The sequence below is a fragment of the Mus caroli genome, chromosome 5 (assembly GCF_900094665.2).
Source record: "Mus caroli chromosome 5, CAROLI_EIJ_v1.1, whole genome shotgun sequence".
NCBI lineage: Eukaryota > Metazoa > Chordata > Mammalia > Rodentia > Muridae > Mus > Mus caroli.
The window spans coordinates 30596259-30624112 of NC_034574.1; the positions used below are offsets into that span (position 1 = coordinate 30596259).

Consider the following 27854-nt stretch of genomic DNA (forward strand, 5'->3'; position numbering starts at 1 on the left):
TGATGAACTACATGTGAAAAGACCCCAGCCAGTGGGGGACCAACACTTCTGTGGTTGACAGCTATGTGCTTGTAAACTTTAATGCCATACAGTAGAGAAACATACAGTACAAGCCATGTGGGTAGTGGGAGAAACTTTACAGCAATGCTCACAAATACACTTGAAACACTAGGGAGAACAAAGATGCCCTTGGGAGCCTGCTGGCTGCTGGGTGGCCATCTTAACAGACGGCTGCCGCACCCAGAACTGCATGCAGAGGTGAAGTGGCTCAGTCCTTGCACCTCAGGCAGGTGCCCGCTCCTCTTTGGCCACCATGTGGTCACCTTGGGAGAATGAGCTGTCAGGGTTGGAGACCACGTGATTATGAAACTCATCTTCCTGTCCATCCTGGCCAGCACGGGGCTCAGCTCAGCAGTGAGGGATGTTAACCTGCTCCAGGTCAGGACCCTGGCTTCTCCAGGGGACAGCTACAGGGCCTGCCCTCCAGGGATACCGGGTGGTAGGGCAAACAGCCCCTGTCTTACCATGGGGGTGGGGTGTGCTGAGGCAGATGGAAGCCTGGTAGTGTCAGGAAAGTGCCTATAACAGGGAGAGGTTGAGGCACTGGGATACAAGGGAGAGGAGGTGGGATGGGAGCTGGGTGGGCCTTCCTGAGGGCAGAGGCAGAAAGCTGGGGGGGGGGAGGGCAGACTTCCAGGGAGGTTTCTAAGAGCTTCTAGGCCCAGAGAACTCAGACGGTAACATCAGGAGCATCTGGTCCAAGGGACGCTGTGCTTCCTCTACTGGAGCTGAAATTAAGGGTCAAGGCTGAGATCCAGACCCCTGGTTAGGTCCAGTCTTGGACTCAGCACTGGACTCAGAGAGGAGACTGTTGATCCTGCTGAGGACCACAGCAGCCATTTGTCCTGATTTCATGAAGGCCGGAACCCCACCTTCTGTAGGCTTTGGCATGGCATTGGACGAGAGTAGCCTCACATGACCACCTCAGGGATGATGCTGAAGAGGAGATCATCATTGCCTCGCCGCACCTCCAGCAGGAGTGAAGACTCATTCAGGACTGCCTCCTGCAGCTCGCTGGAATCCGCCAGGGGGCGGCCATTGACTTTGACGATGATGTCGCCATCTTGGATGCCTCCTCTGCCAAGCAGGAGAAAGACCCTCAGCACGCACGTACTGTCTGGGCTCAGGCTGGGCTCGCCTGGGCTCAACAGCAGCAGTTTAGCAAAATAATTTTGAGAAAGAACATCAGTGGAAAGCCAGTGGCACATGGTGGCCAGTGATTTTCAGACTACAGAAGGAAGGGCAGGGCCACCCCCCCACACACACACACAGCAGCGTACATGGCAACGGGGCCCCTCCAGTTCCCAGAGCCTCAGTTCACAACCACTAATGTGACCTGGATGCGGTAAAGGTCAGGATGCCAGGGCATGGTCACATGAGACACGGGGCCTCAACTCGTGGTGTCCCAATACCTAACATTGCTTTGGGTTTTTGGTGTTTTGAAACAGGGTCTTATATGGCTTAAGGCTTGATCCCAGTCTAGCAGGGTCTGGCCCTAAATGCCCAGTCCTTCCGATTCTATCTCCCAAATGGTGAGGGTTCAGGCTTGTGCCATCATACCAGGTCTGTACCTAACATTTCTGTAGTTCTTACTGTGTTAAAAAAACACACACACACACACACACACACACACACACAAAGTCTTTATCTCATTTCACCATGACAACAACTCTGGGATGGAGAGTCAGCAGTACCATGATGTTCTTTCTACAGAAAAGAAAACTGAGGCCCCGGTTCTTTCTGGAGAGAGGGAGGCTTGGAGTTTCTGTCTTGGCCCAGGCAGGGACTCTTCAGCCTCTGCTTCTCAAAGGGAAGATCCCTCTGCGCCAAGGACAGGCGTGGCCAGTGCTCTGAGAGACTGATCATCCAGTGGTTCAGAGGACCGGCCAGACTCCACAACTCCTTGCCAGGAGACTTGGGGTCACATAAGGTCATCAAGGAGGCCCAGTCCAGGCCCCAGCACTCCCTCGCCCCATGTCTGACTGCCAGCAGCCCTGCCCCTGCCTGTAGAGCATACCTCTGAGAAGGTGAATTGGGAACCACCTCTTGAACATATATTCCACTGCTGACCGCTGGAAAGTCTGGGTTGGCGGCCTTCAGTTCCTCCACCAAACTGGAAAAGCAGTTCTGTGTAAGCCTCTCTGCCTCTAGCCCAGTTCCCTGGCGTGTGGCTGCCCCTTCCCGCCACCACCCAAGCTAGACAAACAACCTTTTGTGAGCTCTCAGAGAACCCTGAGCCATGAGATGGCCACAACTGGCTACAAGTGTGGAGAGGGGAAAGCTAGATGGGAGGACAGATTACAGAGGGAGGCTGAGGGAGGACAGATGGGTGGGTAGACAGACAGAAGGTACTGGGTGGAGAAATGGAAAATAGTTCAGTCGTGGAATGGATGAGAAGACTGGACAGATGGTCGGTGGATAGATGGATGGTTGGGGAAGCACACAATGTAAAGGTGAGTTGGCATACTGGTCCTAACTGCAGATTGTTTAAATTTTGCTTCCTAGATTGACAGCTACAGAAGCAAGAAGAGGGAGTCAGGGGTGGTTGGTCAATATCTCCGAGTTATCCCTAGAACTTCACCATGTGGTAGCTTCCTTCACAACCCTGGGCTGGACCTCCCTCCCTCCCTCCCTCCCTCCCTCCCTCCCTCCCTCCCTCCCTTCCTCCCTCCTGTCCACCCCTTTCTCTATCACTTTCACCCTATATTTCCAGGCAGCTGCTCTGTTCAGAACCTCTACCAAGGCCAGAGCCAAGAGATGAGAGGGAACACAGCCATCTCCCTGGAACTCAGAGTCAAGGTGGCTGGCAGGGTGAAAGGATGCCTGACAACTACTCCAACACTGTGGGTCACCACTGTGCTAAAGGGTGTGCAAACAGGGGGAGGCTCTCTTACATGAGTGGCCTGTGGCGATAGAGAAATAGCCACTAGGATCTCAGAACATAACCATGTTTGGAAACAAGGTCTTTGCCACTCTAGTTGGTCAGGGATCTTGCGATGAAGTCATGGACTTGGGCAGCTCTCATATCCAGTGACTGGCAGCTTGGGGCTCAGACACAGGGTGGAGGAGGCTGTGTGGAGATGGGCAGGGATGAGGGATAGGCCAGCCTGCTGAGGGGTGCCCACAGCCAGGAGGAGACGGGAAGAACCAGGACTGGAATCTCAGAGTGTGAGACCCGTGGGCACTGGATTTCAGTCTCTGGATCCCAGAACTCTCAAGTAGTATGTTTCAGCTGTTCTAAGCCACCTAGTTTTAATTACTTATCGTGGGAAAGCCAGGAAGCAGTTCTAGAGGTTTCCTTGATGGGGAGCTTCCGAATAGAGTTGGTGGTGGGTCTGACAGCAGCAGGACCCAGTGGTCAGCCTGCAGAAGGGGATGCCTGGGAGGACAGGGGAGCATCATTCACCTTGGCGTGATGGTCCGCATCCGGATGCCAATGAAGCGCTTCTTCCAGTCTGGAAGTGAAAAACAGTGGCTCAGTTAAGCTACATGGTCAGTGCCCTTGAGAAGGGAATGCAGGGAAGGCTCAACAGGGCCCGGGGCCAGCAGCCCACCCCTGGCTGCTTTGGTGGTGAAGCCATGGGGACAGGTTCTCAACACAAAGCAAGGCTTGGCGCGTTTCAGTTTTTCATGTCACTAAAATTCCATGGACATGGTGGGTTTAATCCAGCAATCAATAATACCAAGAGTCTCTGAAACCCAGATGCCCAGGAAGGAAGTGATAGCAAGCCATTCTCAGAGAGGAAAGCAAAAGGAGAAATGAGAAGATGGTTTCAACCACATAAATGAACATTTTCCTAACTAAGACTTTCAGGGCACAGAGGCACAAGTTCTTAGAAGCACAGAACACAAGTAAGCACCCGTGCCAGAGACAAAGGACTCAGGCAGGCGAGAGGGCTCAGCAGCTGAGGGTGTCTGTGGTACTTGAACCTGATCCCACATATAGGTGGAGCGAGAGACTGGGAGCCTCTACGTGAATGACGCGACACACAACCTCCTCCCTCAGAAATACTAAAATTTTTAAAGAGATTTATTTATTTTTTATTTATGTACACAAGTTTTTTGTCTGTCTGTATGTGCATCACATACATGCAGTGCCTGTGGAGACCAGAAGAGGGCGTTAGATCCTCTGGAGCTGGATTCAGAGCCGTCAGATGGGTGCTGGGAACAGAACCCAGGTTTTCTGTAAGATCAGTATCTGTTCCTAACTGCTGTGCCAGCTCTCCAGACCCAATAATATTTTTTTTAAAGAGGAAAGTCTCAAACCTGTGGTCTTGAATTCCTCTTAAAGCAAGAAAACGGTAGCCACACGAGACTCAAATGAAGCAGAAGATGAGAATATGAGTCAACGAACTGTGAAATAACCCAGCAAAGAAATAGGTGACTCAAGAGCCTTTATCCTGAAATGAATAAAGTAGGCAAATCATTAGCCAGTGTGATCGTGAGGGAAAGACAGATAGTTGTCAATGTCGGTGAAGTGACATCGTTAACTGACATTGTCAATGTCAAGAATTCAAGAGGAGGTGTCGCTGCAGACCTTCAGACATCACAAGGCTGCTAGGAGAGCCAGCCACTGCTTGCAACCATGCATCCCACCACATAGGGTCTGGAAAGCCCCAGGCACTTAAATGGCCCAAAGCCCTCCACCTACTAAGCAAGTTGATGAGCAGTTAAAAGTCTTCCCAGAAAGAGCTCAGACCCAGAAGATGTCACTGCAGAAACCAGCAGTTTAAGAGAGAAATAGCACAGGTTCTACAGACACCTCCATGGGACCAGATAGGACCCTGGTGTCTCCCGACCATATCCAGAAACTAAACCAACAACCTCATGTCTTAGTGGAGACAAACGTTTGCAGCAAATCAGATCCAATACCCAAAGGTACAGTATATCAGGGCTGAGATACTTAATGTATGAAGGCACGGGATGCTTTAGCATTAAAAGGTCAGCCTGACCTAGTGGCATAGGTCTGTCATCCCAGGTACTCCAGAGGCTGAGCCAGGAGAGTGGCCAGTTCAAGGCCTACTTGAGGTACAGAGTGAGTTCAAGGCCAACCTCGGTGACGTATTGAAACCCTGACTCAAAACAAGAAGTTAGAAGAGGGCTGGGAATATGCCTCAATGGTAGAACACTTGCCTAGTGTGTCTATGACCTGGGCTTAGTTGCCAAGACCTTAAAAATTAAAAGGGCAAAAATGAGCTAATGTTAGTTATAAACTGAAAAGGAAGAAACATGCTGTGAGCTAAATGAACAAAATCTCATATGTGTACCTATGGGAAGCCAGAAACAGGATTGAGGCTTTGCAACTTAAACAAAACAAAACAAAACAAAACAAAACAAAACAAAACAAAACAAACAAACAAAAAAAAACCTTTGGCCATCAGTATGCCTAATGCCAAGGGACTGGATGCCTCTTCCTGCAGGGACAGGACAAGGAAGCCCATTCCTCGAACCTTTATTCAACATTTTATTCAATATTGGGAATGAGGGTGAGCCGTTCAGATGGAACAGGAGAGGACTGTTCCTATTTACAGACCACACAATCATCTACATAGAAAGAAAAAAAAACAGTGAAATATACCAAGAAGCTACTAGAACCCATAAGTTATCAAAAATTCAACATACCAAAGTCAGTTTGCTTGCAGATTCTGGTAGCAAATTGGCCTGTAGACCGTATACTCAGTATAACATATGCCAAAGAAAGCCAGATGTGATCCTGGATCTGAGGGTGCAACACTGTTAAAATACCAGCCCTTCACCCCAAATTCTTTGACAGATACACTACAGACTTTTGATTTTCTTCCATAGAAATGGAAAAGCTGAGTCTCAACTGTGTGTGGAACCAAAGAGCTCGGAGAGCAGAGATGATGAGGGCCAGCAGAGGGGAAGGCTCAGAACATTTGACCTCAGGACTTCTTAGGACATCAGAAGGCACGAGGCCATGCGGCGCTGGGACACCATAGAAGGACTGAGTTATTTGATTTCGTGGTCAAGCTGGGAAATCACTTAGGTGGAGAAAGGAGCATCGTTTGAGCAAATGGTGCTAGAACAATCCATTATCCAAAGCAAATGATGGCTGAGTAGCTGCAATGCCCAGAGGAGCTGGGTGGGCCATAGACAACTCGAGATGCTACTGGAATCGCAGACATGCTTGAGCTGTAGTTCTGAGGCTTGTGGGAGGTCAGTGGTGTGGCTGGAGAAGCACCACAGCAAGCTAGGATTCTGGTAGCTGCTGATGCTGGGTAACAGAGTAGTGGTGCAGCTAATGCAGATGGAGGTCAAGAGGGGCATAAGACTCAGGGGGAACGAGGGGGTGCCCTTAATGTCGTGCTCAGCAGGTGGGGTGCAGATACAGTGCCCTGATATTCAGATGATGTCCTATAAGCATTTGTACATTCAGCTCATGCAAGGAGAGTCTGGGTGGTGAGGTGGAGAGTCTGGGGCATCACTGCAGATGCCACTGAAATCCAGGAACCTGGATCAGGACAGGATGAAGCATGAGTCCTACCTAAGCTTGGGTGTTCAGGGTACCCCTCCTTTGATACCTCCACTTGGCCTGTAAACCATGTTTACAAAGCACAGCTCCCCATAGGTGTGAGGAGCCCTCATCCCTCTCCTGTGAGAGGTACCTTCCTGGCAAAGGTGCAGCCTGGGGACTCCAGGGACATCTTTAGATGGGGGACCACCCCTGCAGGTCACCTGGCAGAGCCCCAGCCCCAGAGGCTGGATCCTTTAGACTCACTTCTGTTGTGAGGTACAAAGCAGAGGTGCCAGTCTATGGACTCTTGAGGCTAGTGCAGGAACTGTCAACCCTTCCATCCTGTCCCTATCTCTGCGGGAAATCACCTCTGTAAGGCACATGCAGCCCACTGGGAAAGAGACTAGCACAGGAGGGAATCATCACTTTGCCCTCAAGTATCCCCACTTCCGTGAGCATCAGTGACAGAATGACAAGACAGGGAGGGGAGGATACCTTAAAGGACTGAGACAAATGGAACCTGAGAATGTTCTAGACCTAGAGAGCAGTGGCTACGGCAAGTGCCACTCAACCATGCTTGCCTCCTTCACACACACCTCCAATGTCGCGGGCAAAGCCCCAGCTAGCCAGGGCTTCACACATTTGAGGATTCAGTCTGAGGCAGGTTAGAGGGGTGCCTAAGCAGGGAACACTAGTGACATTATTCTCATATAGGTTTCTTAGTTTAATGTTTCTGGGTAAGTTTCTTTAAATAGGGTAAGGCCTATTTTGGGGTCAGGCCATTCGGTCCCCTGAATGACATGACGGGCCCTTCTGCCTCACAGTTTTGAGTGGGGATGGGGTGGGGGTGAGAGGAGGGCCTGGAAGCCAAGCACACCCTCCTTTGGCAGCCAGGATGGCTTTTGTGCACTCTTTACAGTCCTCAGGGGGAGCTCCACTCCAGCTGCAAGAACCTCTGCAGCCACAGCTGCCGCTGGAGCCATGAGGAGGTCTCGCTCTATCCAGGCCAGCTCCAGACAGTTCTGGAACACCTCACTCCAGCCTTGAGAAGCCTTGGTGACCTCCAGACAACCCTGTCCACAGATGCTTCAGCCCTGGCTATAGCAATCTTCAACAAGTTGGGGGTGGGGCACCTCCCCAGTGACTGTGGGAGCTGTCAATCACAAACTGCTTGTGATTGGCAGAAAATGGTTGTGCTCACGAGAGGCTTATGATTGGTAGGCAGGAAGCTGTGCTATAAATGGTGGAATTACTCTTTCTAGCTATATAAGGACACATCCCTCCAGCCTCTATAAAGGCTTTTTTCTGACTGGTCTTTTTTGCCTACTTCTGATCTTTATCACAAGTAGAGTGGGTTGAACTGGTTGCACAAAAAGCAGAAAAAAATATAAAATAAAATGTAAAAAGACACAAACACACAAAGTTCCAGCCTGGTTGGCAGCAGCAAGGAGGCAGCTAAGAGTTCCAGAGAGCCACTGAGAGCTGTAGACCCTGACACCCAAAGCTCGGCGCTATTGCCCCCAGAGAAGGCTGACACTTTCAGGGAGCCACTGAAAGCTGTAGACCCTGACACCCAAAGCTTGGGGCTGTATCCCCAAGAAGTGGTTGAGTATTTCAGAGAGGCACCGAAAGATACAGACTCTGACACCAGAAGCTCTGAAGAGTTCTAGAGATCGGCAGAGGCTAGACTCTGAAAGAAGATGGCCAAGAAACAATACTATAGACCAAAAGGCCATGAAAAGCCCAGAGAGTGGAAACTCACAGTCTATAGATATAGATAGTAATGAGGAGAAGAGCAGAGGGTCCCCACCACAGAGCTCTGAAGCAGTAACTCTTGGACCTTTGGAGTTGCCCTTTGCCTGTCTGGGATTTCTCTCAGGTCAGGGCAAAGGAACCCCAGCCAGCTGTCTGTGACAGCTCCTCAGCTTCCGGTTAATTCCCCCCTAGCCCCTCCCTTTTTCAGCACATCACCCACCCCACCCCTGCTCCCATACCACCTCTTGCCTTTTGGTAAACCCCAGTGCCTCAGTCTTCGAACAAAGCCTGATTCAACCATGAGAAGGTGGCTATGCCCTGACATCTTCTTGCCTCCTCTCAGCCGCTGACCCCCACCCATCAGCCAACATGTCCTACTTACCACCACCCGCTCTCCAGTGCCTCACAATACTTAGCCCATGTGGGTCCCCTGCTCTGAGAGTCTCCTCAGTACCACCCCTCACTGGCCTTCTGTGATGGTGGGCTAGCCTGCACTGCCCACAGCTGGGATAGACACATTCCTGTATTCTGAGCTCTTCTGCTCCCCTTCTCTCCTGTCCAGGCTCTTCATTCAGATGTCACATGATTCCAAGGTCCTCTAGGTTTCCCTCCCCGCCAGAGGGAAGGCTCTGAGGGCACAGCTTAGGTAAGGACAGGGCAGCTCAGCCAATCATATGCTTGCGCGGTCTTGGGAAGGAGCTGAGGCTAGGTCAGACCTCTGGTTCAAGGCTAGTCTAATCTTCTGTAATCAAGGGTCCTAGAGCCTTCCCCTGAAGGATGCAGAGAGGCACAGTTGAACTGCTGCTCTGCTCAGAGCCCAGCTCAAGTTTCTCCTGCTCTAGAGCCTGCTTCTGTGGCAGGCCCTGTGTACTCCCTAGGCCCACCCACCCCATCATCTGGGACTCTGCCAGGCGTGGGAGTTCTTCTGAGGGAAACTGAGACCTGAAGAAGCAGGAGTGCGCCCTGCCTCTCTTGTTATCCCAAAGCTCCTGGCTCAGGGCCAAGGGGACGGCTCCCCTGACCAGTACTGTTTCAGTCACCCCAGAATCTGCACCAACCCCTGGATGAGAAAAGAGATGCTCTCACTGCTTCCTGATTTAATAAAAGGGATGTGTTAAAGAACTTAGATTAGCAGGGTTCAGATCATCTGATGTTTTTATTTAAAAATGGAAAAGCATAAATAAGCACAAATTTCAGAAGGACTTTAAGTCAATGGACCCCACTTAGCTAAGCCTCGTCAGACCCTCTCATAGTAGGTAAGCACTGTCCTTGGGTGATAACATAACTCTGGGATGGGTGTGAGCGTTTCCGCAGAGCCCAGGCTGAGTGACCAGGTCACTGCAACTAGGATAGTTGCTCTGCAACAGAGGAGCAGATCCTGCCCCCAGGGACTTCTTGTCTGAGAATAGATGAGACAGCTAGGGGACAAAAGGCCATTGGCCCATTTCCAGCACAGTAGTCACCCACAGGCCAGTGTATGAGGGTGATGTTCCGAACCCATAAACAAGCTAAACTGGAAAGCCCTGTCCACTAGACAAAGAGCCAAGGCTACCAATGGTCTAGGAACCCTGGTCGAGTTCTGAGCTTCCTACTGGCCAAGAGAAAAGGCAGCTAGTTCCCACTATTCACCAGAAGGTGCCTCGGATTCCTGGGAGGGACAGGGTTTGCCTGTTCCTGTCATCTTCATATAGGGCCACTTGGAACAGAACGAGGCTCCTCGGTTGCAGTTCTTCATGGGACCAGTCTTGGCTGTACTGGGGTCCTTGTGTGTGGCTGGCAGGGCCGCAAAGGAGGGGGCAAGCAGGAGGAAGGCCCCTGCTCTCAGTGCAGTGCTGGTGAGAGGGCTGGGAGGAGACAGGGAGGCAGTGTGAGGGAATGAACAGCAAGGTGGGGTGAGACCTGGGCGCCGGCCAGGACATGGGTGTGGGAGGCACGTGATCATTGGCAACTCACTGGGCTGAAAATGGGAGCCCCAGAAGCCTGAGACCAGAAATGGAGATCTTTTCTGGACAGTTGCCATGATTACCAACTGAAAAGATTAGCATGCAGTCTTGGCAAGCCTTCTCCCTAGGGGGATGCAGATGGCCACCCATTGTGTGGAGTGGGGGCAAAAGGGACTGGAAATCCATCTTTAGACTGTGGTAAAAGGATAGGGCTGGCAGGAGGTGACTCCCAAGGGTTGGGTTCTTGGACTTTGTTCCCTTGGAACAGAGGATACCTTGCTGAACTAACCGTATGATTCATAGGCTGAGAAGGGTACTTAGGGATGGGTAGATAGATGGATGGGTGGAGCAGGAATGGGTGGGGGGAAGGCAGATGAGTAAATGAATGAATCATGGATGGGTGGACTGATGGGTGCATGAATGGATGGGGGGATGAGTGACAGAATGGATGAATGACTGGAGGTGTGTACAAGTAGATGAGTAGATAGATGAAAGGATAAGAGGGATGAATGGGCAGATGAGTGGATGGGTAGATGTGTTGGCAGATTGAGGGGAGTGAGTGGGTGTGTGGATAGATGGGAGGATGGATATGAGGATGGATAGATGAATGGGTAGATTGGTGGATGAGTGAATCAGCGAATGGGAGTAGATGGATGAATAGATGGATTGATAAATGAATGAATGAATGAATGAATGGTAAATGGATAGATGGGTGAATGGATGGATGATAAATGAATGAATGGGCAGATGGATAAACGGATGGATAAATGGATGGATATATGAAAAGATGAATGAGCAGGTGAGTAAATATATAGATGAGTGGGAAGACTGGTAGCTGGATTAATGGATGGATGGATGGATGGATGGATGGATGGATGGATGGATGGAAAGGTAGGTGGATGGATAGATGGGTGGATGAATGGATGGATGGATGAATAGATGGATGGATGGATGGATGGATAGATGAATGGATAGATGGGTGAGTGGGTGGATGGATGGATAATGGATGGATGGGTGGATGGGTGAATGGATAAATTGGCGAGTGTATAGATGAGTGGGAAGTTGAGTGGACAAGCAGGTAAATGGATGAATGGATGGAATGGTAATAGAATGGATGGGTGGGTTGGCATACAGATGAATGTTTAGATTGAGGAGTCGATAAACAGATGAATGCATAGATGAAGGATAAAGTGTGGAGGTAGATGAATGGTGGGTGGATGGATGGTTGGGTGGAAGGAAAGAAACGTAATTTTCTGCCAACTAAGAGGAGTCCCAGAATCCAAGTTTGGATGGTAGGACCTGGGGGAAAAACCTGTCTGAAGGAGCAGAGGATGATGTTGTTCATGAGCTGAGAGGCCTGGAGGAAGACCCTAAGAGAAGCTGCAAATGAGATGCCTGGGGTCTCCTGGTCTGGGGAGGATAACCGATCTAGTTAGGAGTAAACATGGTATACCTAGCTCCTGCAGCTGGGCCCTGACTCACATGGGTGGGGCAGGACCTCATCCTGGGGATCCTGCCTTACCTGCCCCTCGGGAGAGTTCTTTACCTTTCACATGCTTGTTTTGGAACTCAGAGAGGAAGCGTGTGATGCGATCTGAGGGGATGGCAAAGGAGATGCCAGCTGCAACCTTGAGCGTGTTGATGCCGATGACCTCGCCATCCTGGGCAGAGAGAGCGAAGTGTGGGGTTATTTGGAGGAGTGCAAGCAAACCGCGGACTGCTGCTGAGCCCAGGGCAAGAGCACTCTCTCCAGGCAAAGTTGGCTGTCAGTGCTCCACTGAGATGCCCTCCTGTAACCACGGCTCTCTGAGTCCCCCACCCTGTGTACCACCAAATCCTGGGGATCTGGAAAGGGTATCTAGGAAAGTTATTGGGTTGCTCCTGCCTCCCCAGCTCCAGCACCTCTGCCCTAGGAGGCAGTGTCCACTGCACTCAGGACACCATCTATCCCCATCAGAGACTTGGACCCCTTCTGTCCCTTTCTATGAAAGCAAAGACCAGTGAGCAGGGCCAGGGTGGCAGCTCATAATCTGTTTGGAGCTCAGCTCCCACCCTGCCCTGCTTTATGGAGCCAATGCCATCAGACCAGGAGCTGCCCCAGTCAAAGGGACCCACTCCTGGGCAGAACCCCTCCCAAAGGCCTGACCGTGGGAGGAGTGCAGGATGCTTGCCCTAGACAACCCAGCCAGGGCACTACCAGCTTGTCAGGGAACTTGTTGGGGCCTAGAGAAGAAAGTTAAGAATCTAGCCCTACCACATGAGCCTCTCCATCAGCAGCCTTGCCTGGAGAATCGTGAGTGTGGAGGAGACAGCCACCTGCACAAGTCACCTGAGTGCCAGGGTACACTGTCCCAGCCCATGGGCTGCCCCATGGCTGTCTTCTCCAGCCCCGGCAGTGCTCCCATGTGCTGTGTCTTGTCCTTGGCATATCCTTTTCCACCCATTCCTTCATCTCCACACACTCACTAAATAAATGCTCCCAGCCCCTGTTCTATTTCAGTGGTGAGGCCCATGTCTCTTCAGAGCCTCCTCGTGCAGGCTCGTCAAGTGTGCATATTACCACTCTGTCACTAAGTTCTCAGAGCCTGGGATCCCAGCTGAATCTCCTGCCCTGTTCTGGAAAAAATTCAGCCAGAATGATGCTGAGGCTGACTCTGGAATGAGTGTGGGTTATAGAACTCATGGGTGTGGTCTCTTCTCTCACCTTCGATTATAACTGAGGATAGCAAGGCCCAGGGTAGTAACAGCCTGATCTGTGCCCCCATTGCCTGATGCCATGGGGGAGCACATGGCCCCAGCCTGGCCACTATTCTGTTGTCCTTCTGGATTCCAGGCATCATAGACCTAGGGCTCAGATCTTCCTGGGCCTCCAACATGGTCACACTACTGACCACTGGACATGCAGTTCCTAGGGCTGGATAGGGTTTGTCCCTATCTTTAGCCTGTGTCTTGGTGTAAGCAAAGCCTAGAAAACCAGACACTGCACTTTAGGGTTCACTTACCAGGTTCACCAGGGGTCCTCCTGAGTTCCCATACTGCAAAGGAGAAAACCACTGTTAGCTGTGCCGTGAACACCCCAGTGGTCCCCAAGCTCTTTCCCCACCACTGACTCCAGTCAGTGACAAGACAGGTCACCAGAATGGACTTCCACTGCCTTGATACTCAACCCAAAGACAATGGCAGGGAGCTATCCCACTGACCCTCCAGGGCTCTGCCCAGACCCTGTGCTTCCATGTTTCCACAACTCGCCAGTTGCTAGGCAGTTGCAAGACAGCCAGTGTCGTCTCTACAGCTATGAATGGCTCCAGCTACCAGTCATGGCAGGCATAGGGGTACATGTCAAGGCACCCAGGCTTGGAGCTGTGTGAATGTCATGGTACCATCCAATATAACCTTAATCTTAGTCAAGTGACAACTTATGCAGGGTAGGCTAAGACCTTCCAAGGGTATGCCTGGGCCACCTCATCTCTGCAGCTGTCCAAGATGGCCCATCCCAGGAGGCAGTCACTGGGTGGGTGGGTGCTCTGCATGAGATAACAAAGGCCTTCCTAGATGGTGGTGTGCTGTATGATAGGACAGGGCACAAGCTGGTCCGAAGTTGCCGAGGTCAGCCTTCCCCACAGCACTCACATTGATGATGGCGTCGGTCTGGATATAGTCCATGTCTGAGTCCCGGAGACCCAGCTCCTTGCCATCCCGCTGGGCAGTGCTGACAATGCCCGTTGTCACAGTGTTCTGCAGGGCAAAGGGGCTGCCAATGGCCACCACGAACTCGCCAGGCCGCAGGTCTGCTGAGTGACCCAGCAGCAACACAGGGAGCTTTTTCTGGAAGGAGAAGGGTGTGAGAGAGGACTGAGGCTCAGACCACAGACAAGGATCCTGGCAGGCTGCTTTCTGGAGAGGAAGGAGGCTATTCCCAGCCCTGAGGCCAGCCCAGCAGCTGGCTGAGACTAAGGCTGTAGTTCATAGAGCCAAGGCTCATCTGAGGAGGCCGGAAATGTCTGTCATGGGGAGGTACAGAGCATCCAGGCTGGGTCTGGCCTCTGATATCCTTGAGTCTAGTGATTTGTTTTCTGATACATGGACCCTCTATGTAGCCCTAGGTAACGTAGACCTCACTATATAGGACGAGACTGGCCTCAAACTCACAGAGATCCACCTGCCTCTGCCTCCCACATGCTGGGATTAAAGGCCTGTGCTACTGCCCAGCTAAGCCTGGGATTTAATGGTGGCAGCTTGCTCTGTGAGTTGGCAGAAAGTGACAGCTACCACCAGGCTTGGTGTGCTGTACCCATAGAGTCACTCCATGGGCGGGTATGTTGCTCCCTGGAGCCCTGTCAAGGATCTGGGAACCCTAGTTTGGAATCCTTGATCCCTTGCTGTTGATACACAGGAAAACTGAGGCCACCTCTGGAACATGAGGTACCTGAACACTTTCACACAGGGCTGGCAGAGCCCGTCTGTCTGTGGGCTCAGCTACCTCGTCTTTCTGCTTTGTGGTCTTGGAGAGCAAACGTATGTGCACATCAGTTTGGGGAGCAGCAGAGCACAGCAGAGGCTCCAGGAGGTAGGTGTGTGTGTGTGTGTGTGTGTGTGCTACTGAGTCACACAATGCTTGTGTTGCCGATGAAAGACAGGCATGTTCTTCCAGCCAGCTTGGCAGTCTTCTTGGTCTGGCTCTGAAGTAATGAATGGCTTATTCTCTTATCACCATGGAAGCTATGGAAGAGCTGTAGCATCCTTCACTGCCCTACAGCTTCCTGCATCTGCCCGTGGTTGAGCACAGAGCCTCTCCTAGCCTGGATCCCCTGAGCACAGCAGAACTGCGTGCTGCTCTCAAAGAGGCTGGGCCTCCAAAGCGTGAAGAGTTCCTGTCACTTCATCTCTCCAGTCTGTCCCCCACTCCCACCTACAGTGTCTGTGTTATCGTGAGGAAGGGATGCACCCAGACAAGGATCAGAACTATAGAGGGACTGCATTAAGATAGCCTACTGTGAATCCTCCACCTTGGGAGTGAACTCTGCAAACACCTGTCACCAAGGACACCAAGAAGCTGCATCCAGGAGGGGCTAGGCTCCACTCGGCCACACCATCTGACTCACAGACATCTAAAGGAAATTACGAGCCTGAGTGCAGCTGAAGGCACAGTAGCATATTTGATGATGAATGCAAGGGATACAGGAGCTCCCCGTGACCATCCCAGAGTCGTGCAATGCTACCCATGGATGCAGTAAAAACCAGTTTGAGGAAGGCTTGCATTTGGGCCTGGCAGCCTGACCCTACCACTGTTAGCTGGGATCTTAGGTGTGTAATCAAATGTCACCGAGCTGTAGTTTCCCCTCAGATGACAAGTGTTGGGAATTCTAATCTCCCTATGGCCCCATTTCTCCCTGTAAGATTCTAAGCAATGAGTCAACCAGGTCCTTCCTCCCAAGGCTCTGCCTCAAACAGGAAGAAGCAATAGCACCTGGATTTCTAGATGCTGCCAGTGACCATAGTAGGTCCTGTGGCCCCAACACAGGTCTGCCTTGGTGGCCAGAGTAAGTGTGGGCACAGAGGTGAAAGGTGGGGACTGATCTCCCTGGTCTCTCAGCCCACAGGGACAGGGGTGTGGATCTGACTAGAACAGTAAAGAGGTAGAGAGGTGTGGGATGCTATCCCCTCCCTCCTGGGCCCCGCTTCAGTCCCTGCTGTCCCCTGAGAAGGCTGGGCTAGGACAGGCAGGGGTGCGTTGTCCCCCTCACCTTGGGGTGGATTACAATCGTGGCGATGTCCGACTTCTTGTCAATGTCCTGGATGGTGGCCTCATAGGCATCCCCATTCTGCAGTTGAACCTTCAGCTGCTGCCGGCCGGAGGCGGTGCTGGAGCTGGAGACCACGTGGGCGTTGGTGACGATCAAACCGGCTTCTGACATGATGAAACCCGAACCACTGGACAGCGGCACATTCCGGCCAAACAGGGGGTGTCTGCGCAGGAAAGAACAGGGGCATTCAGCATGGGGGAGTCAACATGGTAGAGGGAGCAGAACCATATGTAAGGTGAAAGAACACAGGCTGGAGGGACCACTCCCTCCTCCACCTGGGTTTGAACTGAGGCTGCCACTTGCGTGCGGGTGTGGCCTTGCCAACACAGAAGCCGGATCCAGTTCACGACCGTAAAGATGTGACCATCATCTCTGATCTGCAGTTTGCTGCAGTGAGACAAAGTACCACTGGTGTCAACATGTAACAGCCCACAGTGGCGCCAACCTAGATGAGCTACCCTCAGGCAGACTCTGTAAGCCCTCTGAGACTCAGTCTTCCCACCTGGGAAATGGGCTGTCTGCTTAAGGAGCCTTTATTTTCAGGATGGGATGGGGCAGAAGGTTGGTGCAGCTTGAGACCTTCCTCGGGGTGACACAGAAAAGGACATGGGCCTTGAGGACACTAAGCAGGTGAAAGAACAGAAAGTATCTGACACTGGAGCATGGTGGCAGTGTTTTCAAAATGTCACCTCAGCCTGGCAAGACCAGGGAAGCCAGGGATGAGTTCATTCAAGTTCTGGGAGACTTGTGGGTCAGTGTCCCCCAGACAGATGTGGTCAAATCCAGACCACAGCTCATTTGGAAGTGGGTCTCTGCAGGTGTGACAGGGCTGTGACATTCTGATGGAGTGGGGCTCTATGTCCAAGCTTTGGTATCTTGAGAAGCTAGGAAGCTGGAAGAGGCACACGGGGAACTGTGGGAGACAGATGGGAAGGACACCCTCCAACCCGAGGACACCCAGAACCTCTAGAAATTAAGAGAGAGCCCAGGATCTGGGAGTGGTGCCTTGCAGAAGGCAACGTGCCCCACTGTTTAAGCTTCTGGTCTGTGGGGCTCTGTGACTTAGCCCTAGGTCAAGACTGTTGCACAAACCTCCCAGGGGAGATTGAGGCCCCGACATCTGGGTCTACTTGCTGGGGTCGGGCAGGAGGAGGCAGGGCAGAGCAGGGTTCCCACCATGGCAGGCTGCTTAGCATCCTGTGTGAGAACTGAAGTAGCTGTGGCTAGTTCCCATCTACCAGCAATGTCTTTAAGAAGTACACCCATCTCCTCTGAAAACTGCAGGCAGGACCCAAGAGAGCCCTGCACCTACACCCCACAGGTCAAGGGTAATGTCTGGAAGGCTCTGTGCTGCTGCCCTACCTGGGCCTCACGCACCCATGAGGTTTTGGCTTCTCCAGCCAGGTCACTGCTGCCCTGCTGCCTTAGTCTGTGATTAACCAGCTCAGGGGTTGTGCCCAGGCCCTTTAGAGACACACAGTCCCCCCTTAGCTCCTTTCTGCTGAGAGCCTCTTAGTGTATCCATTGGTGAATTCCTCAATGACAGTTTCAGATTTTACTCCAGGGTATGTAAGTATGTGGTGTATGGTGTGTGTGTGTGTGTGTGTGTGTGTGTGTGTGTGTGTGTGTGCGCGCGCGTGCGTGCATGTGTTCTGTTAGGCCTCTGTTCCTGCCTCCTGACAGGGAGAATTCAGAACTGCCTTCTGGGCTCCCGGGAGAGTACCATAAGCAAGTTTACAGGAAAACCCTTGGGATGCATAGGTTTAAAAAGCTGTCAGTCATAGCAGGGATCCAACAAGCAGAAGGATCTCACAGTCCAATGGTTGCGGAGTCTACAAACATCTGGCTCATTTCTTCTAGAGCAGGAGCCCCAGGATGACTTGAGAAAACAGACTCAGAGCCTACATGCTCTAGAGCTCAGGCTAGACCCTGGATGAATACTGCCCATCCTCCTCCCCTGCTGCATACCTCGCTCCATCTTGCCTCTGTGAGGCTGTGGCCACTGTGAGTGTGCAGGAGGTGGAGTAATCTGACACTTTGCTGGCCTTAGCACACAGAGGGCGGGATGGTGATTGACATCGGGCAGCTCCATACCAGAGCCAGACTAATAAGCGGGTCCCCATCTCCCCTGATCTCTATCAGGTGGGCTCCTGTCTGGCTCCACCGTCCCAGCTGCCCTCTCCACTCAGCTGCAGGGCGAGAAGGGTGGAGACTGTTGTGTCTGGAGATCTGAGGCTCCTACCATAACCGGCCTCTCTCTGGGGGGTCTAAATGGAGACCTCAGGACCGGATGTGAGTGATGGGGCCTTGGCTGCTGTGTCTAGAAGGCAGGCCTTCTCATCCAGCACAGACATCTCTGGGACAGAATACGGGGTGTGGGAGGAAGGAAGGAGTCTCCACCCCTGTCTGTAAAGACAGATCCTTTCAGGGGGCTAGACCACACATCACACAGTGAGCTTCCTCTCCCATGAACAAACTTGCTTCCCTATTCACCCACATCCACTCAGGCCTCCCTCCCCTCCCCCCACGAATTGGCACATCCTTCTCCCTCATGCCTGATCTAGACACAGTTGTACTATTGAGCTAGCACCGCAGTGGGACTGTCCCCTGTTTCTAACTCCTAGACTCCTAGAGACTCACTTCAGGCTAACTTTCAGCCCCCAGGCACCCCAAGTTTCAACGGTTGCTACTCATCCCAACCCATGCCTTACTATGCTCCTGGCTGCTGGATTCGGATCTAGTTTTGGGTTGCAGCAGGCAACAAGGCAGCTGGGAATGGCTGGGAAGCTGCAGAGGAACTCGGGGCGGGGGGATGAGGGGGGACGGGGGCACGCACCTCAGAAAGAGCTCTATGTGGACCACAGCTGGCGCAATCTTCTCCACCACATCGGCGATGAAGTTGAACTTGTACCGCGGACTGGTCAGCTGGTGGAGACCTGCGCTGGCAGCAAGGACCAAGGGTGTCAGTGAGACCTGCTGGCTTCCAGCAGCCCTGGGCCCAGAGTGGAAGAGACCCTGCTAGAGACTCACGTCTGGTCCCAGAGCTAATGTCAGCTCAGCATGCTCCGTACCCCATCTCTCAGAAATGCAGGGGTACCCAGACGTTGGGGACAGTGATCCCTGCCCTGGAGAATGGTTAACTAGGTATTCTGAGATTTGAGACTGCACATTTTCCCCTATGGACTCCTCAATGCTGGGCAGGAATCTTAGAGAATTTAGATCTTTGCTCTGGGAAGCACAGCACTGGGGCTGGGGACCAGCGCCACTAGGCGCTTGCCTGATCCCATGTAACAGCAGTATGTTGGAGAGAGGACCGTCGCCCTCTCTGTGCCTGGTGGTCAGTGTGCTGATAGATAAGGGCACAGTGAAAGGGCTGGGGCCTCTCCTGAGCCATCTCAGCTGGCCTCCATGACCTCATTGGCTAGGCTATAGATTCCTGAGTGGACAGAACACCGCCTTTGTCCAACTTGGCCATAGCCCAGGCCTACTTGCCAGGCAGCACACGAACGCCCCAAAGCCTCATCACTGGCTCAGATTTCTGCCACCATCAGCAACAGGGCTGTGGCTTGCCAGGACCACAGGCCTGAGGCATGTGGATGAGCCTATACTGAGACTTCCAGGTCCCGGTCTCGGTCACCACACTGCCTGGCAGTGCTTATGAGAGGTTCCTAAAGTCTAAAATGAGCACAGGCCTGGGAGCTGCACACAACTAGGCCTGACTGGACCTGCTGTCTTTTAGCTGTGTGGCCTGTAACAAGTCAGTTACCCTCTCTGGGCCTTGACTTTCCCATCTAACAAATGGGACTGAAGGTGACCCCTCATAGGTGAACTGACATGAAAGTGAACAGTGACATTCCCTGTCCCAGGAACACATGCCCACGGCAGCAGTCATAAGAGGGGTGCAGAGCATAGCCTGGGTTCTGAACCAATCGTGGGCTAGTGCTGTCTCCACACACAGCCTGGCAATGTCCCTGACTCCCTGGGTGGCAGCCTGTGGGGAATGGAGCTGCATCACCAAAGGTGGGGAAACAGAGGCTTATTAAACATCTCCTAGCCCACACTCCAGTGAAGTTTACTCAGGCACACCTGCCCACAGCCTTTATGAGGCCAGCCCTGGTGTGCCCTGGCTGTGAAGGACAATAAGTGACCAGCCAGGGATGAAGAAGTATGAACCGGGTTGGGTCTGATGGAGCCTGTGGTACATGAAGAGGACTCCTGTGCAGGCAAAGCCATCAGCTGCCCCTGACTGGTGATCAGAGAGGCTGGCTAAGTAGATTGAGACCTGGGCCTAGTGTGTCTGTGACCCAGGAGGAGGGAACTCTGTCCTTCTTACAGACAGCACACTTTACTGCCAAATGCACCCCGGGACTCCACACTTCCAGGTCCCACAGAACCCTCCCCAGACTCTGCCCACCTGGCCTGCCAGCCCTACTATGGGTAGTGGTAGAACTGAGGCAGGAGCCAAGGCCTGATCGATAAATTCCTGTGTCCCCAGGCTGCTTGGGCTTTGACCTGGAGGCTCCAGCCAGTCAGCAGACGTTGATAGGTCACCTGTCATTCCAGGGGGAGGGTCTGCCTGACCTCCGAGACCTTGTCAGCCAGGACTCTGCATGGTGGGCAACAGGGGGAGATGTCAAGACCTGCAGCAAGGGCCCTGCTTTCAGCTGGCTCCCCATGCCCAGGACCACAGAAAAACCAGAGCTGCTATACATGGCCCCATTCTGCAGATCAGAGTCATGCTTGGTTCACCCAAGCCCAGCAATGACTAGCACAGGCAGGCAGCCCCCATGTGCTCCCTGGAAAGGGGAAAGAAGATGATACAGCCACCAGCCAGAACCCTGCTCAGCCTGGCAATCAGCTTGAAACCCCCTACCTCAAAGCACCAGCCATGGCCCAGAAAACTGAGACTGGGTATAAGCGCCATCCTAGAATGGCAGGCCTATCCCTGCTGCAGGTCAGGGAGCCCCGAAGAGTGACAGGCATGGCCCTTTAATCCAGCCCCAGCCTCAGATGAGTCACGGTGAGTCACACAGAGGGCCCCAAGCCCCCACCACAGGCTTCCCACATGAACTGGCCTGGCTGGGCCAGGAAACAGCTCTGTTTATTTGGGGTTTCTTAACAGCCCCACCCCCATGCCAGGCCGAGCCAAGTTCTGAAGGCCGTAGTCTCAGCACACCCAGCTGTTGGCTCTAGTTTCTTGTTTTTTGTTGTTTTTCAAAAATAAACGGCATCTGAAGGCCCGGAAGTTTTGTTCAGCAGCCTGACCCAGAGCACAGTGGTCAGGGCTAGGTGTCTAGGGCCTTGAGAAGAAAGGCGGGCTATAAGAAGTAGCCCTGGGAGGGAAGATGACCTCAGAGCTCTATTTCCAACACACATGCCCTGACAGTGGATGACCCTCAAGCAGGGTGCTGTGGTAGCTCTGGACAGTCACAATGGCTATGGAAGAGATGGGGAAAGAAAGGCACAGAATGAGAAAATGAATGACAAAGACATACCACAGGGGCACCCTACACCGTCTCTGAGGCTGTTTACTACATGGACCCATCATCGTGATTAACAGAGATCCAAACCCATATGTCCCGGAGTGCATGAGCCCAGCCAGCACACTTGACACACATAGGAGCCTGACTCTGATACCCATGACTCTTCAATTGTGTTTCCTAACAGAAAGACCCCACAAGTCTTCCAAGTCCACTGTGCCTGGGTTTCCTAACTGGGAGACAGCCATGGTATCCCTCCCTGGATCATCAGCCAGCCGTGATTATGAATGCGCAGGCTTGGTATTGTGTGAGGGTCGTCAAGTAAATCTAAAGATGGCCTGTGCAAATGGGAATAGGAAAGTGAAGGCAGCATTGAGCGTCCCGCATGGGCCAGTTTTTCCTGCCCCTCCTCACTCAGCCACAGGTGGAAGGGCATTCTGTAAGTGGAGTTGGGAAGCTCTGTGAACTGAGAATAGCCTCCCAGCACAGCCGTGAGCAGGCAGCACCTCCTCTGGGAGTTGGCTCAACCAGCAGAGCCTGGAATTTCACAGCCAGAGGCGCCTGGCTGGCCCCAAGCCAAACACAGGTCAAGGATCTCCTGGAAGCTAACCAACTGTTATACATTCCCAAGGAGCGGCATGGAGCTTGGATGTGCCTAGGTTGAGGCTGTGTGCTTTGGGCAGGTCACCTGATCTCTCTCAGCCTTGTTTCCCAACCTAGACAGCAACCACGGTATCAGCCGTGGAGAACCCAGTGAACCTGACTCTGGGCCTGGTGCCCTATGTTTGGGGTGCTGTGTGTGGTGCCTTGCACCTGGGCTAGTGCCCTGATCTGTGGCTGTGAGTGCTGTGCAGTATGTATGCTCCAGGCTGGGCAGCTGCCCTCCTCTATCTTCCAACCCCTAGGCACGACCTGGGTCTGAGGGCCACAGACCGCAGCACAGTGCCTGGGTATGACAGATGGATCTTAAGCTAATGTATGTGGCCAGGGGACATGGGTCACTTAGGGACAGGCAAGCTTTTAAAAGAAGAAAAAAACAGTGATCTGATCAGTCCCCCAGGCAGGCAAGCTGCAGCAGGGCTGGAGATTTAGGGGCTGTGTGCTCCACTCTCTCTGATCACTTCCAGGGCCAGCCTATCCTGGGTACCAAGTACTGAGGGTACTCTAGAGCAGTGGGTCTCAACTTATGGGTCGTGACCTTGTTGGGGTCACATATCAGACAGCTTGCCTATCAGATATTCACATTATAATCCTTAACAGTAGCAAAATTATGGCTATGAAGTAGCAACAAAAATAATTTTATAGTTGGGGTCACCACAACATGAGGAACTGCATTAAAGGGTTGTAGCATTAGAACAGCTGAGAAGCACTGCTCTAGAGAGGCCCTCAGTGAGGGAACAAGTGTGACTTTTGACCTTGCCCTTGAAGAATGGAGGATTGGCACATATGGCAAAGGGACTGTGTGTGCAAAGGCAAGTGACATTCAGGTTCTAGAGCCTCAGCTGGAGGTGTATGTGGCCTGCAGGCCACACTGGTCCCATGGATCTACAGGCACAGCTTTCAGTGCCCATGTCTGGCCATGCTTCTGCAGCCCCCAGGAACAGGGTCTTGTGACTACACTACTTCTCATAACCCATTCACCAGTGTCCTCCGGGATGGCCACCATCTCATGGGGCTCAAGCACTGTGGTACATCAGATCGGCAATACCAGAGCTTGGGGCAAGCTCTCCCTTACTTTGAGAGTCCTAGGGTGGCACATCACAGCATCAGAACCTGTCTTTATAAGATATCCCAACATCATTCCCTATGATGAACTCCTGAAGGCTTCAGAGGTTGTGGGAGGAGTCTGAGACACCTGACCCTAGGAACTCTCGTGGCCACCTCCCTCAAAGCCCCAGGCTGTAGCTGTCCTGCCCAGTCTGCTGTGACATCTGCATAGGTTTGCATCTGCATAGGTCTGGCTGCCTGCCTCACTGCCTTCAGAGCTCCTATAGTCCAGTGAACACACACAGACTCTTGATGGTGTAGGACATGGGTGGTTATCATTCTGTCTAGGTAGTATTATCCTCACAGAGCCCCATGGATGCCCTGGAGGTGGATGAAGAAAGAGATATGGCTGGGACAGAGCTTCTGAACTCACAGGTCATGGCACTCCTCCTTGTATCAGGTTATAACACACAATCCTATCAGGCATCAAATAAATGCAGGAAGCCACTGGAACCCTCCAAGTCCCCCCACACAGCCATGCCACTGACCAGTTCTGCTGTCCCAGCAGGCAGAGGGACAGATACAAGACACTTCTTCTTGCCTGGTTAGTCTCTCATGCTCAACTCCGAGGAAGCTGCTAAGAGGAGGGAACACAAAAGCCAACCGAAGCCCTTAAATAAACAGGCTGGGAGAGGCTGTCAGGCCTTGCACATTAAAAGCTGCCTATTAAATCTGTGTGAGAATTTCCCAGGGCTCCCAGCACTGAGCCTCAGTAACATGTGCGTATCTACCACCACCAAGGGACTGTGGGACATTGAATCTGGGCAGCTAGCCAGCCACCTGTAAGCAGACCCTTGAGTGCAGGTCATACTAGCAAAGGGACCCTTCTCTTGAAAATGCTTTTCTAACATGCAGGTGGGACCAAACATCTTCCATCAATCCCAATGGAACCATCTAACAGGGTCCAAGAGAACTACAGGGACCCATGGGCCCAGACATTTATATAACTACTGTGTGCAACCAGGTGCTGTGTCCACCCCTGCCACGAGGCCCAGAGTGAACAAGAAGCAGAGAGAACAGAAAGGTCAATAGACAGGGGTATAGATTTAGCAATGAAGCACAGTGGTTAGGAAAGCCAGCTCAGGGTGGTAGGACATCTGAGCCCAGGAAGAGGAACCCTGCTAGGTGAAGGATGAAGGGGCAACTATGGCCAGTGGTAAGAGGATGTGCAAAGGTACTGAGGTAGGAGGGAGGGAAAACAATAAGGTGGCCAGAAGATGAGAAGGTCACAGAAGATGGTAGTGGAAATGTGTGTGTGTGTGTGTGTGTGTGTGTGTGTGTGTGTGTGTTGGCATAAATAGTGCCTGAGAGTCCTGGTAAGTGTGTGGGGGGGAGTTATGGAGGGAGTCTTGTTGGTAGCATGCAGGACAAACTGGCCAGGGTCACCTGGCTGCCAGGTGAAGTGATGCAGGAGGATTAGAAATGTGGAAGTCAGCAAAAGTCAGAGCTGGCCTGGTCTCCCTCTACTATCTGATCTGTTCTGAGACCCCGTGCTACAGCAGCCTCCTGCTCAGACATGGCCCACAAGTGGGACTCATCAGCTCTCTCTGTGCCCGGCACATGCCTAAGTCCAGAGCATCTGGGCATGGTGGTTTGTGCTCAGGCTGATTAGTGAGTGTGCTCACAGTGGACATGAGGCAGTGACAGGTGTGTGGACAGAGGCTAAGACCTCTGTCCTGGGGCAGTGCTGTCAGCTGAGTTGGGAGGAAGAATTAGAGACAGCTCAGCTGCTGCTGGGCAGTATTTAACAACAAAGAACTGGGCCAGTCTCATCTGCATGGGGCGAGTCTGGCACTCACACCAGCATGTGAAACTTCTGAGCACCTGTGGATAGCAGCCTAAGCGAATGATGTCCCTGGAGTAGGCAGAACCCGGAACATTCAGGTCAAAGTGGGCAATGGACAGGTGTCAGGCTCAAGGCCATTGGCTCTGTCTAGCTGTAACCTTCCTGACGGGACTGAATGAAGACATTGTGAAGGACCCTTGTACCCTTCCCTCTGGCTATCAGACTCTGGCTATGAGACAGTGATGAGCCCTGAGAAACTGGGATTTTCCCAGGAAGCTCATGCTGGGAGGAGGTAGGATGCTGTAGGGATGCATCGGGCTGGCAGGGAGCTATGGGTCAAGGATGGGTGGGAGCTGCCTGGTCAAGTATACCTCTGTCCCTCTATGTAAACATAAATCTCATGTCAGGACCCCTAGATGGACTTAGGGGGGTGTCGCTGGACTCTTTCACCCCTTCCCCCCATGTGGCCACATTGCTTTAGTTGGCCCTTTGAGGATGGATGGCAGACCCTGGCATGTGAACATCTCTGATAATATGTCCTTCCTCTTTGGCTGCAGTACCCGACAACTCCTTGGCAGCTTGTGTTTTGATGGTGGCCAGCGCACTCTAGATCAGATCCTGGTCTCTGCTCTGCCCAAGCCTCTCCACTCTCCCCCATCCTTGCCAGGGAGCCCCATTTACTGTCCCAACTCAACACCTCTCTTGGGAGGTGGCTCATAGACCCAGCACAGGAAGTAACGCTGAGACTCAGCATCTGTTGTCCCCTGGCTACATATTCCTTGCAGGGGCTTCTCCCAGGCCTGACATCAGATCGCTCATAGTCAGGTACCCAGAACACAATGAAGCGATCAACTGAGGACAGTGGGTCTCTGAAGCCTAAGATCCTTCCAATAGCCACGGGAATCCTGCCATTCTTAGTGATGGATGCCTGCCTGATCCTCAGGCTGACATTCTCCTCTCCCTCCATAGCTCTGTGCCCTCCACAGTCTAGAAGTCTCAAGGGTACCAGAAGGGGAAGGTCTGCTTCATGCCATGCACTGATACACTGTTTCCCGTTAGGGACAGTCAGGCCAGAAAAGATTTTTTTTCTTACAAATGCCTTAATCTGTAAAGAACAAAATCCATTTCCATTCTTACCGGTTTCTGCCCAGAGCCTGATGTTAATAGTAACTGTCACATGAGAGAGCAGAGAAGAGTACACCAAACACAACCATGACGGGAGCCGAGTAATGCAGGTGCCTGGCCACCCTGAAAACCCTCGGCCCTCTCAGACAGCCAGGCCCAAGACAGGCACTCAGAACCAGCACCCAGCACAGCCTGACAGAAGAAAACAGAGCAGGAATTGAAGACAGAGACCAGGAAAAGATTGCTTGACACTCATTCCTTTCTAAGTCACTGGAGGACTCTAAGAAACTGGGTCAGAGCCTCACAGCCCACCAGACGCTACCAGGCTGCCACACTAGAGTTTAAGTTTAAGTTTAAGTCTAACTTGTTTGTGACTTTGGGGACAGCATTTATCTCTTGGGGGCCTCAGTTTCCCCATCTAGAAGACCAGAGGGTTGTATGAACTATTCTTAGAAGGCTGCCTAGTGGAAGTGGGCAGATTCCCCCTGGACCTCAGTTTCCTCAGAGTAAGGCTTTTTTGATTCCTGGTGGAGCTTACCAGAGGGACAGGCACCCTTCTGCAGCTGGCGCACTGGAGTCCCGGAGACCTGCAACGCACGACGGCTGGCGGCCTGCAGTGCGCACACGTCGGCATAAGTGTGCCCGTCTGTGCCACACACGGTGTGGGTCCAACGGCAGCGACACACGCCGCGCACGCACTCCAGACTGTCCCCGCACGGAGAGTCCAGGGGGCGGCCGCAGGGCTCGCCCTCGCTGGCGGCGCACACAAGGCAGCAGTTGCAGAGGTCAGGCACATAGCCCCCAGGGCAGCGAGGGCTCGGACAGCGCGACACGTCGCAGCGTGCAGGACACGGAGCCGCTGGGGGCTCCCGGGCCAGAGCCAACACAGCCAGCGTGGCCAGAGTGGCCAGCGTGGCGGGGAGTAGCGCGCGCGCCTGCATCACGGAGAGGCGGCGGCGAAAGACCCGCGGGGACACCGAGGCCCGAACCGCTCAGGCGCACTCTGGCCCGGAGCACAAACAGGGCATGGTGTGGGGACTGACCCGGGCCTCTCTCAGCCGAGCTTTAGCAGGCGCTTAAAGGCCAAGACAGTCCGCCCTCGCTGGAAGGGGCGGCCCTGCCCGCCGCCAGCCCCGCCCCTGCCCCACGGGACCCCGCCCCGGCTGGTGGGGACCCACCCGGAGCCTCCTGCTCCCCGCTTGCCTGGTGTGCACTTTAGGTGACAGGTCTGCCGGCCCAGGATGAGGGCCCGGGGAAGGGGAGCTGCTTCGGAATACCCCAATCCTAGCCAGGGACCTGACCGAAACCCCAGAGACATGAACAAGTCCAAATTCTGTCCCCAGCTCTCCTTCACAGAGGAACCCCTACTCTACTTGAGCAGTCAGGCTCAGCAAGGCCCCAAACCTAGACCCCTCCTGCTCTGCATCACTCCACCGGGCGACATTGGAGCAGATACTTAGAAAGCAGCCAGGTGCTCCCTTCCTCCCATCTTCAGCTGAAGGGTGTGCCCCCGGCGACTGAGGGGGGCCATCTGCCTTGGATCTATTCTGGGCTCTCTCAGATCTAGAACTCTGGTTGCTGCCTGTTGTCCTTCTGTTTCTTCTACAAGGATTACTGAGCACCTCCTACCTCAGAGTCGTTGGAAGTGCCAGGACACCA

The 27854-nt window shown here is 52.9% G+C and overlaps 1 protein-coding gene across 1 annotated transcript; it reads right to left on the bottom strand.

Moving 5' to 3' along the window:
* Nucleotides 1-51: 51 nt before the first annotated feature.
* On the bottom strand, nt 52-27570 carry Htra3 (HtrA serine peptidase 3). Its single transcript, XM_021162387.1, has 9 exons — nt 26734-27570; nt 18874-18973; nt 15978-16200; nt 13864-14058; nt 13236-13268; nt 11780-11894; nt 3467-3515; nt 2078-2173; nt 52-1137 (listed from the first exon to the last, which is right to left on the bottom strand). The coding sequence occupies exons 1-9, from the start codon at nt 27134-27136 to the stop codon at nt 972-974; spliced, it is 1380 nt and encodes a 459-aa protein (XP_021018046.1). The 5' UTR covers nt 27137-27570; the 3' UTR covers nt 52-971.
* Between the last annotated feature and the right edge of the window lie 284 nt (nt 27571-27854).

What these genes read in the sequence shown, in the direction of transcription:
- Htra3 (XM_021162387.1), bottom strand. Translation starts at nt 27,136, where the DNA reads ATGCAGGCGCGCGCGCTACTCCCCGCCACGCTGGCCACTCTGGCCACG. An exon ending in ATGCGGACCATCACGCCAAG is followed by an intron (nt 2,174 to 3,466) that starts GTGAATGATGCT and finishes CTGCTTTTCCAG; the next exon opens with TTTGGTGGAGGAACTGAAGG. An exon ending in CCCAATTCACCTTCTCAGAG is followed by an intron (nt 1,138 to 2,077) that starts GTATGCTCTACA and finishes CCTGCTTGGCAG; the next exon opens with AGGAGGCATCCAAGATGGCG.